The sequence below is a fragment of the Opisthocomus hoazin genome, chromosome Z (genome assembly GCF_030867145.1).
Source record: "Opisthocomus hoazin isolate bOpiHoa1 chromosome Z, bOpiHoa1.hap1, whole genome shotgun sequence".
NCBI lineage: Eukaryota > Metazoa > Chordata > Aves > Opisthocomiformes > Opisthocomidae > Opisthocomus > Opisthocomus hoazin.
In genome coordinates this window covers 4,064,698-4,079,912 of record NC_134454.1, presented here as the reverse complement: position 1 = coordinate 4,079,912, position 15,215 = coordinate 4,064,698, and the positions used below count along the sequence as shown (strand labels likewise).

The 15,215-nt window shown below is 40.5% G+C and overlaps 1 protein-coding gene across 3 annotated transcripts in view; it reads left to right on the top strand.

The window, feature by feature from the left end:
• The window catches only part of MCTP1 (multiple C2 and transmembrane domain containing 1), a 311,022-nt gene that overhangs the window by 237,485 nt on the left and 58,322 nt on the right, over positions 1-15,215 (top strand). For all 3 annotated transcript variants that reach the window (XM_075411266.1, XM_075411268.1, XM_075411267.1), the window contains exon 16: positions 14,300-14,419. In XM_075411266.1, coding sequence (XP_075267381.1) covers positions 14,300-14,419 — 120 coding nt within the window. The remainder of the gene's footprint in view (positions 1-14,299; positions 14,420-15,215) is intronic.

The following is a 15,215-nucleotide window of genomic DNA, read 5'->3' as shown; positions in this document are numbered from 1 at the left end:
GCACTTGTGTAGTGGTCAGTACTCGTCATGGTGGTTTGTCTCCTGAAAGTTGTACAGCTCGTTAACACACATGGAGAAGCTCTGGTGGGAAATTTCAGGTAGGAAAGCTGTATAAGCAAGCCAGGAAGGATATGAATAATTCTGTGATGCTTTCACAAGATTTGTGTTTTTATTCGAAGAAATGCTTTCTACATTGTCTCTATACCTTACTGACAACTCTATAGTGTTAAATTATTCATGTTGCCTCAATACAGAAAACTTCATTGCAGTGGACCTTGATGTAACATGTTGGATGACATCTGCATATATTTAAAGGATGATGTTAGAGTGTTCTGGACAGTAATTAAGTAGAGTTTTAAGAAACTGAAGTAGTTTGTGGATGATTTTACTTACGCACTGCAGGATGGAAGGGAATCCAGCCAGATTTTCACTGAGGTTTGTTGCCTGTAGCATGAGAAAAAGACTGTAATGTTCAGAGACGATGGTAAAATACCAATTGCTTGTCACTAAATTTGGAATTTTATCTGTGTTTACCTATATCTGTAAAGCCTTGTTTTCATACAAGGTTCCAAAATTAACTGCCGAGTAGTTAACTGTAGATCTGGCATCAAAACAAAAACTCTATGACTTTTTAATACTGTCTTATGCACTCTGAAATCATGTAGGAAAACAGGAAACTCTAATGAAGTAAAACGAATAAAACCAAATGAAAATTTTCCAGGCTTGTCCGTAAAATTAGAGTTGTTTTCCTTTCAGTAAATGTTATGCATCATTTTCACATGGGCAGAACAAGTACCAAGTACTAGAGGCTTTTCTACTTTGTCTCATTTCTTAGCTGTGCAAAGACATAAAGGATCAAACGAGGTTCTGAGCAATGAATCCTCATCCCAACAATGATATTGCTAACTGAAGTATGTGGCCCAAAGGACCTATGTAAAAGGTGTAAAAATGGAATTAAAAAGTGTGTGGACGAAAGATTACTGTGCTACATAAATATATAGTTGTATCTGTGTGTGCAAGGATATAAAATTATGTATGGACATAATCTCTTTATCTGGAGGTTATTCCTTTCTGTTTCTGGTTGGTATGTGTTACTTTTGGTGCCACAACAGATGTCTTCCAGCCATGGTGATTTCCATCTCACCAGTATTTCAAAAAAAAATCAAACTGTGGAGTCAGACACCAATATGTCTTTACTAGTTAAATTCCACTAAGGGTTTTCAAAGACCCAAGGAGTTGTTTCATGCTTTTACGATGTGAAGACAGACTGTGAGAAGGGACTCTTGATAGTTCATTCTATTTTGGACGAACTGTGCAGCTGTGAAACCGTTAATGAGGAAGACAGCTTTTGTGATTATCTCGGATCTCCATAGAGACTTTTTCCAATAACTCAAATCCTGTTCTGGTTATACATCCAAATTCCTTCTTTCTGCCTGATATTTGTTATAGCTTATTTCAGCAGTGCTGTCAGTGGTTAAGATCTGTCTGTAATCTCCTCAGCTGCCTTTGACTTTGTCAGTCTTCGAATTCTGGAGTCAAAACTTTTCACTGAGCCAGTGTAGTAATGTAGTTTATTTGTTTCTGAATTAGAAAAAGTACGTGTTATGCTTACTCTAAAATACTTGCAGCCATTTTGAAGATGCCTTCCTGGATTTTTAAACTTACCAGGGCATCCTGAAAAGGGGTCAAGTTCTGATGTCGGTGTTCTGCCCGTTGCTTTCTGCCCACGCGCTGACACGTATTGGCCAGCTCTTGGAAGCTGCCCTGCCTGTGTGTTTTGAGAGACGTCCTAAAACGTGTCCATCTGGCTACTATCATCTTACACACACTCCTTTCCCCTACCAGCAGCCTCGGCGTGCCATCCTGAAGCACCAAGGGCTGCAAATGGTCCTCCAGATCCAGCACGGGGAAGGACACATGCAGGAACCGAGGGCTAGAAGATCCTCCGTGTTTTCTTTCTCCTCTCCAGGCAAGGAAAAGGAACAGGGATGCTGATCTGAAAGGGAAGGAGGAGGGGAACGGAAAGGCATCCCATTACAGAAAGTATGGGAAAGAGGACAAGGTAGGGTTCCGCTGAGCATGGTGGCAATCTGAGAAGAGAGGTGAGAACAGGAGAGAGGGAGGAGGGTGCAGTTCGTGAGGTGACATCCAGCAGTGGAGGGTGAGACAGTTTCCTTACCATGGTGAAGACAGAATAAGTAGAAAATAAGGGAAGGGCATCAATCAGAGCTGGCCAGAGGTCTGGTGAGAGTGAGCAGTAGAAGGGTGGAGGTGTCTATACCTGCTGGGATAGCTTTCCTAGAGAAAGTTGAATTCCTGAGCCTTGCTAATAGCTCCGATGAGCATCAGCAAAAGATTTAGCCCACTGTTTTGAAGGCAGCAGCCGAGCACTGCCATTGTGCAGAGGGTTGCCTCAAGTGGTGAACGCCGAGCTGCAGCTCTGAAGAGCCCGGGCCTGCTCGCACCCGTCTGCTTCAAGGTGGCATGTCAACTCCACGGGTCCTTACAGAATTTTTAAAACCCCGACTGAAACTACTCCTGCCTTCCTCTCCCTGATGTCAACAAAAGCTAGGGTGGAAGTCAGCTGCTGGGGAGTCAGGGAAGGACTTTGGAAGGAAGGTCTGCTCACCCCTCAAGTCTGCTCTCTTGTATATTAATAAAAATATAAGGTGAGTAGTTATACCATACATACTTCAGCTGCCTCAACTATAAGAATCACAAGGTCAAGTCTCCATCTTGTGTTTTCGAGGTTGTTGTTGTTGTTTTGGCTTGCTAGCAGTGCAAAAGTGAGTAAGGAAGGGAGGTTTTTCACAAGTGTGTAGATCAACTAAGCATTAATGGGTTTGTGTTTGGGAAAGAAAATGTACACCTTTTGCCATACGGACTTTGTGTTTCAAAGACCCTTTGTGATTAATGAATGCATTAGAACATCTACAAAATTGTGAAAAATCTTTTGGAATGGGAAGTGGCAAGCCACTTAATAAGGAGAGCTTCTGTAATACCACATTCAGCTGTTTTGGCTTAACTGAAAGATTCTGAGATTTGAATAGGCTGTTAAGGTATAGAAACCATATACTTATTCCAAGTCTCGAGTGCTGATCACTGAAGTTGTGAAATGCCTACTTCCAGAGTTGGTCCTTTTAAGGAGAATACTCTTCTCCCTGGTATGCGTAGCACATTTAAACACACACACACGCACAAAATCTGTCCTTGTTTTGACATTGGTGCCCTCATTGCTACATTATTTTGCAAAAAAAGTTGAGAATGTAGCAATGACTATTAAGTATGATGATACACTGTTCTGTAGGTAGCAATAAAATACTCTTCATTCCCCTATTCACCTTTTGAGGATGTGCTTTGAAATGAGCATCTATAAAATGTACTATTCTTCACTGGTTAGTAAACATTATTGATGATGCTTCTGGCTCTAAAAATGTTTTTTTTAGAGCTGTGAAACATTTCTGTGTTAAAGTGCAGCTAAACATGTTGGAGTGGCAGACGTCTAAATAAATGAAGTGTAATGTTGCTGAAACAATGGACTGCGGAAAGGTGAGGTGGATTCTGTGAAACATCGTGTATTTGGAGTGCACAGCCTCCCTTCCTGCAAGCTACCACAGAATGGAGAGAGATGGCTGTAAAAAAGGAGACAGCTTGGCTTGCAGCACTTGCTGGCTGGAAAAATTAGCTATAAAAACAGTAGGAAAGTTGCCAGGGCACACCTCTCTGTGCTAAATATGATTTAATGCAGTTTATGGAAGTACAAATATGATTAAATTTATTGCAGAGAAACAATTGGAAGGGCATGTTTGTTTTCTAATAGCATGAAAAGATACTTTTCCCTGCAGAACCATTACCTCAACAAAAGTAGCAAGAAACAATTTTCCACTTAGGATCATAGGAAAGAAAATCTTGTTTTATTGACTTTGTCTTGACAAATGACATTACAGATTATAGATTGAAAACTTCATTTCTCAATACATCTGGCAATACTGTATGTTAAAAATCAGATACAAAATCTCAGAGATTTTTTTGTAGGCATTTAGTTATGTGGTATGCTTCATGATATGCTTTTTCTTTATTTTAGATGGCTTGTGCCCTGTCTAGCTTACCAGTGCCCACAGGGCTTGCTGTTACTGCTATGAACTCCTGAATGTTGTCCACCTTTACTTCTCTTTCAGCCTTCACCTCGCATCTGGGTTTCCAGCACCTTATATGAATGGTTACATAACTCTAGCCAGAATATTGTTCTCAACCAAAAAAAAAAAAAAAAAAAAAAAAAAGAATTTTGTTTTGCAAGTCTAGCTTTGACATTCTTCTTCCTCATGCAGCACCTCTGGTTTCTCCAAGATCTCAGGTTTGTGCTTGCCCTCGTTAAGCGGGGCAGTTACGTGGGTGTGGAGAGAAACTTTTCACAAGACAGAAACCGCATCAGCCATCACTAGGTGTGACTGGCATATTTCTTAACCAGGTATCTGACCCCACTTCTTGCACAGCTGCCAACAGTTCAGGACGATGCTCTTGCAGGAAATGCTGTATGAGTCTGGTGCTGCTCCTCAAATGCACCTGCCTGGAGCTTTGCAGACCGGAGAATTTTAGCAAAGGCGTGAAGGAGTAATCTTGGCCAAAGACTGAGTAGTGATACAGTAGTAGCTATCTTAGTTTTTCTCTGAATTACTTTTAGTTATTACCTCATGCCTGATCCTACCAATCTGTAAAGGGATTGTTAGTACCCATCTTTCCACTCCATTGTGCTGCGTTGTACAACACAAGGAGTCTTACACTGAAAATGTACAAGATAACCTTACATTTCATGAACTATATTTTAACTACTGACATGTTTATCTCATTGAAACATTTCGAGTTTGTACTGTAGATGCTAATAGCAGAAGTCATCATTTTACTTGTAGTGCATTATTTTCATTTTTACCTAGAAGGATGTGAACACACTTCAGCTTTGCTGGGATCTACTGTAGTCTGCTAGAGAAAACTGCCAGCTAAAAATGAACTTGAAGAGTTTTATTTTGCATTTTGTTTAAAGAAAGCATTGCAGAATATAATTATAGCTATCCTGTAAGGGAACTAAAAAGACTCACTTGTCTCAGTGGCCTCAGCCCAGGAACGGTCTTATAACTACCGAATTCAGATTGTTCAAACACCTGGAGCTGCCTTGCTCTCTTTTCTAAACTAGTATTCTCTGCTGACTTCTCACTTCTACAACCCACAATCTTACTCTGCACGAGAAAATTTAGAGGCTTGGTAAATACTGAAGAAAAACACATACCTAGCATCCTGACATGGAGATATCTCTGGTATCTTAATAACTTCAAACAGATGAGTGGAAAGGTGGAATACTACACGACACCCGTAGGGAAAGAGTAAAACACTGTAAAGAAACAAGAAGTCAGTAATATCAGCCCTGGATTAGTATTAGAGTTGCAAGTAGAAACAGGCATACATTGCTGGAGATGCTACATGGAACTCTGCAAGTTTTCAGAACTGAAGTCTGGGGGGAAGTTTTGAGATCAGTGAAGGAGAAAGTTAGAAAATTACAAGACAGACTGGAGATGAAGTGTGATTCTGTGATTCTGTAAGGTAGCTGAAATGTACTAGTCATTAAAATACACTTACGGAGAAGTGCATTAGAAGGTAGAAAGATATTCTTCCATTGTGTGAAGAACTTGTGGGATAGGCCATATGTACTTAAGGAAAGCTGGTCAGTGAAAGACAAACATATCCTAGGCTTTTATTTGTTTATTATTTTACAGTGACATGCAACTGATATTCCAGACATCATAGAAGAACAAAATTGAGCAGGTCATCAATCATAAGTATGAACATCAGCCTGGAGAGCTCACTAAGGTTGACTGACGGTCTTGAAAATTTGAAATAAGCCAACTTGAAACTAAGTCACTTGATATCAAGTGACAGTTGATGGCAAGCGGCACATTCTAATATCGCTCCTAGTATGTAAAAAAGATTTTAAAGAAATCATTAGGGAAATTTGAATGTCTACATGTATTAGTGCTCTAATGAATGGATGTTCTCATCGTTTTGAAAAGCGGTGGCCCTGCCTCTTGGTGATTCTTCTGTCTCCCTATTCCTTTGTGCCTCTTTCGCTTCTTCCAAAAAAATAACCAAACACCAAAAGTATCAGAATATATTTAAAAACAGAGAAAAAAACAGAAGAAGCAGAAAGATTGGTTGATTCAGCCTTAGTTTCAGCTATGAGTGAAGGGACAGTCTCAGCAAGGCGTTTCTGTGTGTGAAGAGTTGGAATCTCCAGGACGTGGGAGAAACCAGTGTGTTGAAGCAGCTACCTCCAAGTAGTTATGGAAACAATTTCAGGATTTAGCCTCAAGTAAAAGTTTAAGCCAGAATACCTTCAATATTGTGAGGGCAGTAGAGTTCCAGTCTGTTAAATTAGCCTTCGGAAGAGCTTGTGGAAGTGTCTCTGCTCTTCTATGGAAACCAGTATTTCTGTTTGTTCCGGACACGTGGGTGGTTATCGAACCAAAATCAGTATCTTTGCATTTTATCACTGGAAATCACAGACTGCCCGTATACCTCTCAGCCAGGTGACTTTAGTCTTGATTCATACAGTTTTCATTTTATTGCTATCCCTTCCACTTCTGACAGACAGCTGGCAAAATGTAGTTTTTCCTGCAGCCAAAAGGCTTACACTTTCAATGGCTGGACTCCCTAATATCTTAATGGTCCATTTATTTTGACAGCGGCTATTTGTGAATGGTGAGAAGAGGTTGTTTAGTTTTTCTATAGTGCCAGTAAAGATAAGGACAGTTTAAACATTTGTGAGGTTTATGTAGTTCACATTCAGCTTTTTATAGTAAGCAAGTTATTTTTCTTTGGAAAAAGTAAGTCTACAAGTTATTTATTTTCCAGTATTTGCGTAATGGTGAATATTTCTACCCTATTAAATTTTTTGTAGTGTTTTCTTAAAATGCTGGATTATTTTCTTTTATCTGCAAAAATGGACGGAGGATAAGGGAGCAAAGGAAGAAGTTAATCTGATGCAGTACGGGATGTAAATGAAAGCACAACATTTGGAACAACATCCATACAGATATCTGGGGAGTATACCTGTTGTTTGGGCTACGCTGGACATACTGTGAAGTCATTCTCAGTAAGCTAAAGGAAATACCCAATATTCTTTTTTCCCTATATCGAGCTTTATAACTTTTGATGGACAATTTAATTTTACAGTCTTCAGGAACTTGGAAGGAACAGGAGGCAGGTTCAAAGCCCATCAGCCCCTGCTCGGTAGCTCAAGCTGGAAGGAAGGAAGGGGGCAATCCATTACACATAAATAGCTGTAGTTATCTAGCATGATCCATGTTGTGATTTTACACTTCTCACAAAGTCAACACTTTAGATTTTTCTTCTGAAGTGACACATGCATTTACACTTTCAACAGTCCCACCCTCGTAGCAATGCAATTGTAACAGAAGATAAATCTGCCAGATTCCAAATTTTTCTGTAAAAGCAATATAAACATAGATTTGTGGCATAGATCTGTGTGTGCAGGAAAAAAGTAAACAGTTACGTGAAATGTACTTTTTGGAAACATCTTTTGTAGTATGATACTTCCAACCAAAATGGCATGTGTGGTTCTGTAACTGTTATCCAATTTTTAAAGGAATTTTAAAAATGGGAGAGACAGGATTGATTTCTGGGACAGGAAGAGGTATGTTCAATGGGGAGAGGCCTAAAATGTGTCTTTTTAAAAAACACAGAGTAAAATTCAACACTTTGAATTACAAAATCACTTGAATCTCACAACTGGTGACTACCCCTCTCAGCAGAACTGTGCCAAAAAGAGCAGGTCACCCTAAGATTTAAAGCAAAGCAAAATCAATCTGGGGACAGGCATTTAAAGCACTTTTTTACTTGGAAAATAATTAAAGTGTAGAACAGTCTCCAATGTGAAGTCACTGAAGCAAAGGCATGGGTCATTCAGTAAACAGTTGGGTATTGTTCAGAAAATGCAATACTAAAATGGGATGGAGCTTCGGTGAACCCAGTAGCCCCGTTCTCAGACATGCCTTTGATCTGATGTACCCTACCTGGGCATTTGTTACTTGGTGCCAGGTGGTACTGCTCACAGGGAAAATACTGTCAATTTCTCTTGGTTTGTCTGCATTTTAGCAGTCTGAGAGAACAAATCTGTATTGAAGTGTATTCTCAGGAATGGCAAGAGGGTGTGTGTTTGGAAGTGGGCTCAGTGAACCACACTTTGCCATGCTAATTTTAAGCTGGATACTAACTACGCAGCTGTAAAAATGCATCTCAGAAACTCTTAAGGGAAAAAAAATGACTGAAGAGATTCCACATTTTGTAAATATTTACGGGGGGGTCTGGGGGGGGAAGTGGTTCTAATTTTAATTTCCACCTAACTTTTGCTGTGTGAAACTGGTTACAGCAGTATGAATCTTGTATCTGTAATTCATGTGCTGTTTAAAATGACACTGCATTCGTGCCCTGGGGTCTAAGTTCTTGGAATTGTCGGCATCCTCAACAGGAAGTCATAGCATTTCTGGAAAATTATGTGAAACATCAGTTAAAAGTTGTAAGGATAAAAGTAAACAAAAATTAAATTAAAATTTTTAAACTTTTAAGTAGAACGTTTTGTTGGTGCTGACAATCTTGTGAAGACTCAGGTAGCTTCCGTTACGATGTGACTGGACAATAGTACCATTGTGAAGGTTGTTCAGATGAGGTAACTGTCTAGCTGTAGCTGTGTTTCAAAAACAAGCTGGGTGGGCTGAAGCACATCAAGTGAGTCACATCTAATTGTCAGACTTGTGTCTTTAATAAGTAGTGGTACACCATGCTGAGGTGAAAGAAGTGAGATGAAATAGAACCGTGGGTTTGTTGTGCAGGTTATCAACATGGAAAAAGCACGACCAGAAGTGTCCTACCTAGTAAGAAATGGATTTTTTTTTTTTTTCTGTGTGCTCTCCTAGCTACAGGACCCAAGTGCTCTAATGAGAGCTACTGTAGGTCTTTCAACACACCAAAAGCCTCATCGACGTTGGCTTTAAAATAATGCTTCATTCAGTCTGTTAAGTTCTTATTATTATTTATCATGGAAGTATCTCCATTTTCTTTTATCTACGTGGAATAAATAAAAAGGATGAGAGTAAAAATCTAAATTGCAGTGAACTGGATTGTTCTGCTTCCAGCAGAGAGAGAGAAGATGCAGGAAACTCTGTAAATTTGTTTCTGAGTTAAAGGAAATGTTCTTAGAGGATCAAAGTCACTAATTATTCAGCATTTCTCAGACTACCAAGACCTCAGGCATTTAAAAAGAGAAGCAACATTGATCCAAGGTCGCACTGGAAACCTGTCAAAACAATGCAGGCGGGAATAATGTGAATTTTTTCCATATTTCTTTTACATATTCCGTGCTTTTGCTATTTTCAAGCTGATTTTTGCCTATTTAAAGAAACGGAGTAATAGTTAATGTATTTTAGACTCAAATCTTTCAGACTGCACCTTCTCCTGGCATTCAGGTAATTGGAACTGAAATTGCAAGACTGCTGAAAAAAAACTGTTGTAGGATGCTTTAGAATATGTTCAAGAGGTGCGTTTCTTCCAGACTCACCTGAGTGAGGGCACCATGTGTCAAATGGATTCTCGTGAATGTTTACATTAATACTGGTGGGTTTGAGATCTGATATAGCTAAAGGAAATACTTCCTTTCTAGTTGTGTCAATAGAAGTGTCATACAAGATTGGCTGTGATTGCCGGAGGTAGCTGACTAATTTTTTAATGGAGGAAGCTACTGACTCTCCAAGGTACCACAGAAAGTATTTTCAAGTGTTTCGTAGCATAAACAGCATGCAGGACTTTACTGGGGCCCTAAAACCTGCAGTGCTTAGTAGACAGTCTGTACCATATAGATATGTGGGTTATCTTTCATTCTTTCTAGTCTTCTGAGAGTACATCCAAGGGACAAAGCCTCAGGAAATACAGTTGTCCTTTTAAGTTTGAGGGGTAAATGGATGATCGCAAGATCAGAGCACGGCGTTTGTAGCTGCGGGCACCGGCTCTGTGACTGCGCCGAAACGCCGTGCGGCCAAATTTTGAGTTTCCAGGGTAATCAGAGTTTGGGTAATGCCTATAACACAAGGATAGAGGTAAGAAGTACCTATGAGGTGAGTAGGAATCCTCTTCAGAAATGATCAGAGAAAGCTACAGCCCGGAGAGGAGGCTGCGGCGCGAGTGGCGTGCTCCGTGTGATGCATGGGAATGGCCGTGTCCCGCCGTGCTGCCTGTCCAAATCCCAAAGGCTCCTGCGGCAGCCTCGGCCACCGAGACTCCGCTGGGAGAAGCGGGGGTAAGGCGAACGGCCGGCCCTTTTTTGTTTTGCCCGGAGGTAATGCGCATCTCACGGCCGCTGCAAGGCTGCAGGCTCTGGAAGGCTCCTTGCGCGTCACCTGGGAGCATCTCACACCCGGTCCCGTGGCTTTCGCTGAACCTGGGCGTTTCCGTGGAGCGGGAGGTTCCAGGTTTTTGTCAGAAAGCTCCCAGGCAGTGGTACGCGAAGCCCTCCCTCGTTGCGTGCTCTGCCCACTCCTGCACCCAAGGATGTGGGTCAGTGTCTTCTGCGTGGGGTGCACCTTTTTTTACATGCTCTTCGCTGATGGCCATCAAAACAGAAGCAAAAGGGGAAATAAAAAGAGCTGGGAAACGCAGGGGTTAATGCTGCGAAGTGTGTGGGTGCAAACACGGTTCTGTTAAAAATGAAATGAAATTGGGTGGAGGTAGATAAAAAGAAATCTGAAATAATTGTTCTGTAGAATATGGCCTTTCCGCATAGGCAGAAATCTTTCTCTTCACTTCTGTCTGAAGAGAGAGTCAAATAGAGAATCTCGTCTCTTAATTAGAAAGAAAAATACTCATCAAACACATCTCATCACTGGAAAGCTAATGATCCACAGCTGCTAGTCTGAAAGGGCAGGCTTTTTTTCTGAACAGTAGGAAGTGTTAATCATTTTGGATGAGATTTCTTTTTAAAATATACTGTAGTTTGCAAAAGAATAGGATATTCAATATTCTAACTTAAATTATTTTTTGAAGTGTTGTACACCAGGGATGGTGTCATGTGTCTCCCTGAATGATCATTTAATGCCTGTGTCTCTTCACTAAGAGTATCAACTGATGTGATGTTGTAAATGGCCAGTTCGTGCCTGTGACTCTGAAAATCTTGATCTCATGGGGGAGAAGAAAAAAAGCCCTCCCTTATAGTCTCTGTGTAGGAAATGGCAGCTATATTAAACTGTAACCTTTGAGACTCCCACTCCTCCCTTAAAATAGTTGGCTTGTTTCAGTAGTGATGAGGATCCTTTTTTTAGACAGAGTTAGAGCCATTATTTCTTTGGAAGAGATCATACCAGATACAGACCATGTTCCACCGGATGCTTTATAGGCATGGGCAAGTCCCAGAACTGCCCTTTCGCACTTGTTCCTTCGCTCTTCTGGATTTTTTTTTTTACCCTGTACTTGTTTAATGGATGGATACATAGGTGTTCCTCCCCTTCACGCGTGAAATGAAGTTAAGGTTTCTACATAGCACTTCCGTTCTTCTCTCTCCCCCCAGTCATCAGGCTCTTTATGCCCGAGAACTGAGTTCCGGGATTTTCTGCACTGGATTTTGGGGTTGCTCATGTTTACGTAAAAGTTCTGTCCAATACTGGGAGTCTGCTTGTTTTCTCTCGTGTGCATTTCATGAGCGCATTTCTCTTCTGGGGAAGATATCGAGGCCGTTTCACTTGCAGTGCCATCACTGTGCTGGGCTCACACAGCACGCATCTGATTTGTGTTGCAAATACAGAGTCCTTGTTTTCCTGGCGCCTGGTGGAGACAGGTGCCTGAAAGGAGGAACTGGTTAAAATTCAGCCAGACGAGATGGAAATGAAGCTGGCAGGTCAGCAAAATCATCTACAGGAGATGGCGAGTGTAATATCCGCGTTTTTAAAAGATATGTCCATGCAAGTTGTAAAGAATTAATATCTTAATATAACACTTTAATGGCCTACAGAGTACAGTACTCTAAGGAATTAATACTCTTAAGGATGGTTTGGTACTTAGGAGCCTCAGGTGAGGAGTGTTTGGATGGGAACTCACTGAAGTTCTGGAGAACAGGGCACACAGTCACCATATTCCTCAGTCTCCAGTCAGGTATCTCCTGAGACCGCCTGGGTTGCTGCTGGTTTCTTTTGTCTGGAGCTGGGGGTTGTTTGGGTGTTACTTGATTTTCTTTCCATCGTTCTAATCCCAGTTCGGATGGGGCCATAAGAATGACTGTGTGCATTGCCATTTCTCAACAGTTAATCTCTACTGTTTGCTTTTCTGATACCTGGGGGCTGTTTCCCGACTTCCAGAGCTCCCTGCAGCATGTATCCACTGACTCAGGGCACTTCTGGGGTCAAAGGGTGCAAGGATTTTGTGCTTTTCTTATGAGATGTGACTTCTGTTTTAAGTTGGCTGTATCAAATTTACCACATCAAGTCCCTGTAGACCTTGCTCTCAGAAAAGTAGCTAGCAAGCTCATCGAGCTCCTCTCAGATTCCGTGAGCTGTTGTTTGGCCCTTGTTCATTACCATTTCTAACAGGTTTCCTTTTAAACTAAAGGGTTTAAGAAAGTTTTCTTTCAAATGGAATATTAACTGTTGGAAGTGCCAGTATCCTCTTAGGTATGTCACACACACTGCTTTTTCAGTTCTTTGAGTATTTATCGTGCTTGACTTGCAGTCTCACAGGACTTCCGTACACATAGCATCCAGAGACAGAGAGTAAGGGGGTGAGGGAAGTTAGCTGATCTTGAGACAGCAAATTACTTTAAATACAGAGTTTTTGCTTTTATGTGGGAGCTTGTGTTTGATAAGAGCATTTTGTTTTAACTCTAAACAAAAATCTAGCAGAAGACTATTAAAATCCCCATTTTCTTCTTACACAGAGTTCGTACGTCTTGGTGGCTGAAGTGAGAAAATGAGCCCAATTTGGTTTAACTAGATATTGGCATTGCTTCCAGTTTGCTAGTTCTGTGGCACAACGCTTTCATTCATTTTAGCAGGTACTAAAACCACAAATATTCAGAAGTGTAACTATTTGGATGAAAAAGGCTTAGCAAGATTTCTGGGTGTGTATCCAGCTGGGGTAAATAGTGTGATTTGCTGTGATACCCTCATTTCTGGTTTTTGTTGTATCAGGAGAAAACACACCCAAGTTATGGCTAGAGCTGGCTAAAATAAAGGGGGATTTGTTCACAGGGAAAACTGGATGTAAAAGTGGTTTTAGTCTGACCCCATCTAAGTCCAAATATTTTTCGTTCTTTCCTGCAAACCAATAATTTTGTACCAGCACCAGTAGGTAACAGTAGCTAGCTTGACATGCCTCTACCAGGCAGCTACAGACAAACACTTAGGACTTCCAGGCTTCAAAAAAGTCAGCTCTGTACCGTTTGGTGGGTCTGAGGCTGAAGTTCAGCGTCCGAAGCTTGTCATAGCTCCATGGTGGGGATGGGTTTCTCCTGGGGTGTGATCCCTGCATGGCCCCGGTCCTGGAGAGCAGCCCCGGTTACCGAGGAGCGCATCTCCTGCAGACGTAAGCTGGCCGTGCTCCTGCCAGCCTCCAGCCATGAAGCAGTCAACGTGTTTTGAGGAAGCACTTCAACAAATCAAAGTTTTCGAAGGGGTGGTCTTAGGCGGCTTCTCAGCATTCCTGCTAATCCCATTTTCGATGAGTCTCTGGTCAGTACTGTTCTACCATGCTTTCATTAAAATAGTTGTACTTTTTTACATTTTAGCGTGATTTTTGGCTAGTTTTTGATGCAAAAGGATTTTTTAGATTTAGTTGTGGTGTTTGCTTCTTCTGCTTGTTTGTGTGACATTACTACGAAATGAGCAAGTTCTTTCTTCTAAACAGCAAATGAATTTTCATCCATGCAATTAACTAACCATTTCTTTCCTAAATTGTGATTTTATTTTTATGCTGTTTTGCACTATTTATAAGCATTATTTTAGGAGAGAACAATTAGTATTCCTCTTAGACTACACTACATCAATTTTTCTTTTGCAAGAGTGAAGGTACGGAACAGTGGTAAGTGTAGTTGTTCTATGCACATAAGTGGGAAGTCAGCAAAAAGTGGTTAAACAACTTTCCTGCCTAAGGAGAGGTGGGTTTCTTTAGAATTGTTTTAATTTATTGGTCTTAACTGCGCACAAGAGTTTAATGTAATTCTGTTTCGAATCACTTTTTTTCCTGCTCTGTCTTCTAGCTTTTTCTTTTTGTGGTCTGGAACTTTGAGCTCTACATGATACCACTGGCTTTGTTGTTGCTGCTGGCATGGAACTACTTCTTGATCGTATCAGGGAAAGATAACAGGCAACATGATACGGTAAGTCTTCTCTACTTCAAGCGCATACATGTCCTTTTCTTTTTTTTAACTAGATAAAATTTTGTAACAGAGTTTAAATATGACATCTTTTTGAAAATGTCTTGGTTCACAACGCTCGACGGACAATTTTCCCACCTGCAATTTAATTTTCTCCAGCTGTCCAATAAATGTGTCTGTTTTTGTTGAAAATGTCATGTAAAAATACAGTAGAACGTGTACTATCCTCAGAATGTGATTTGTGTGGGAGCAGAGATGAGAGGCTTACTGGTCAGGAGAAGGAAAATTCTTTGAAAATGGTTTTGTGTGGCGGAGTCCTTCTGTTGCGTTTTTTGTATCACATATTGAAGTTAAAGGTTAAAATTATTCCAATTTGTTAACAGTTTCAGAATGTATCACATTTTATTGGATTTCACAGTTTATCATTAATATGTTACCATTCATTGAGCTTAATACAAGCCTTTTCTTATTTTCTTTTCCTCATCTAATGCCATCATTTAATTAAATGCATATGGTCGGGATATAAAGTAGCAAACATTTACTAATGACTGACTGACATTATTAACAAAAGCATGGTTCAGATTTTCCAAAGTACATATCAAAAGTTGAAGTTGCATTCTATGCTGTGCAAATTTTCTAGTATCCAGGCAGCTTAATGATTTTGCATGTATTTTATTGCTGACCCTTATGAATTTGATATTTGTATCAATATTCGTATCCCAAAACCAGCACGCTGTCTAGGACATTATGATCTGGATGGATAACTGGGCAAGTAGAAAAAACCCAAAATGGCTTAGAA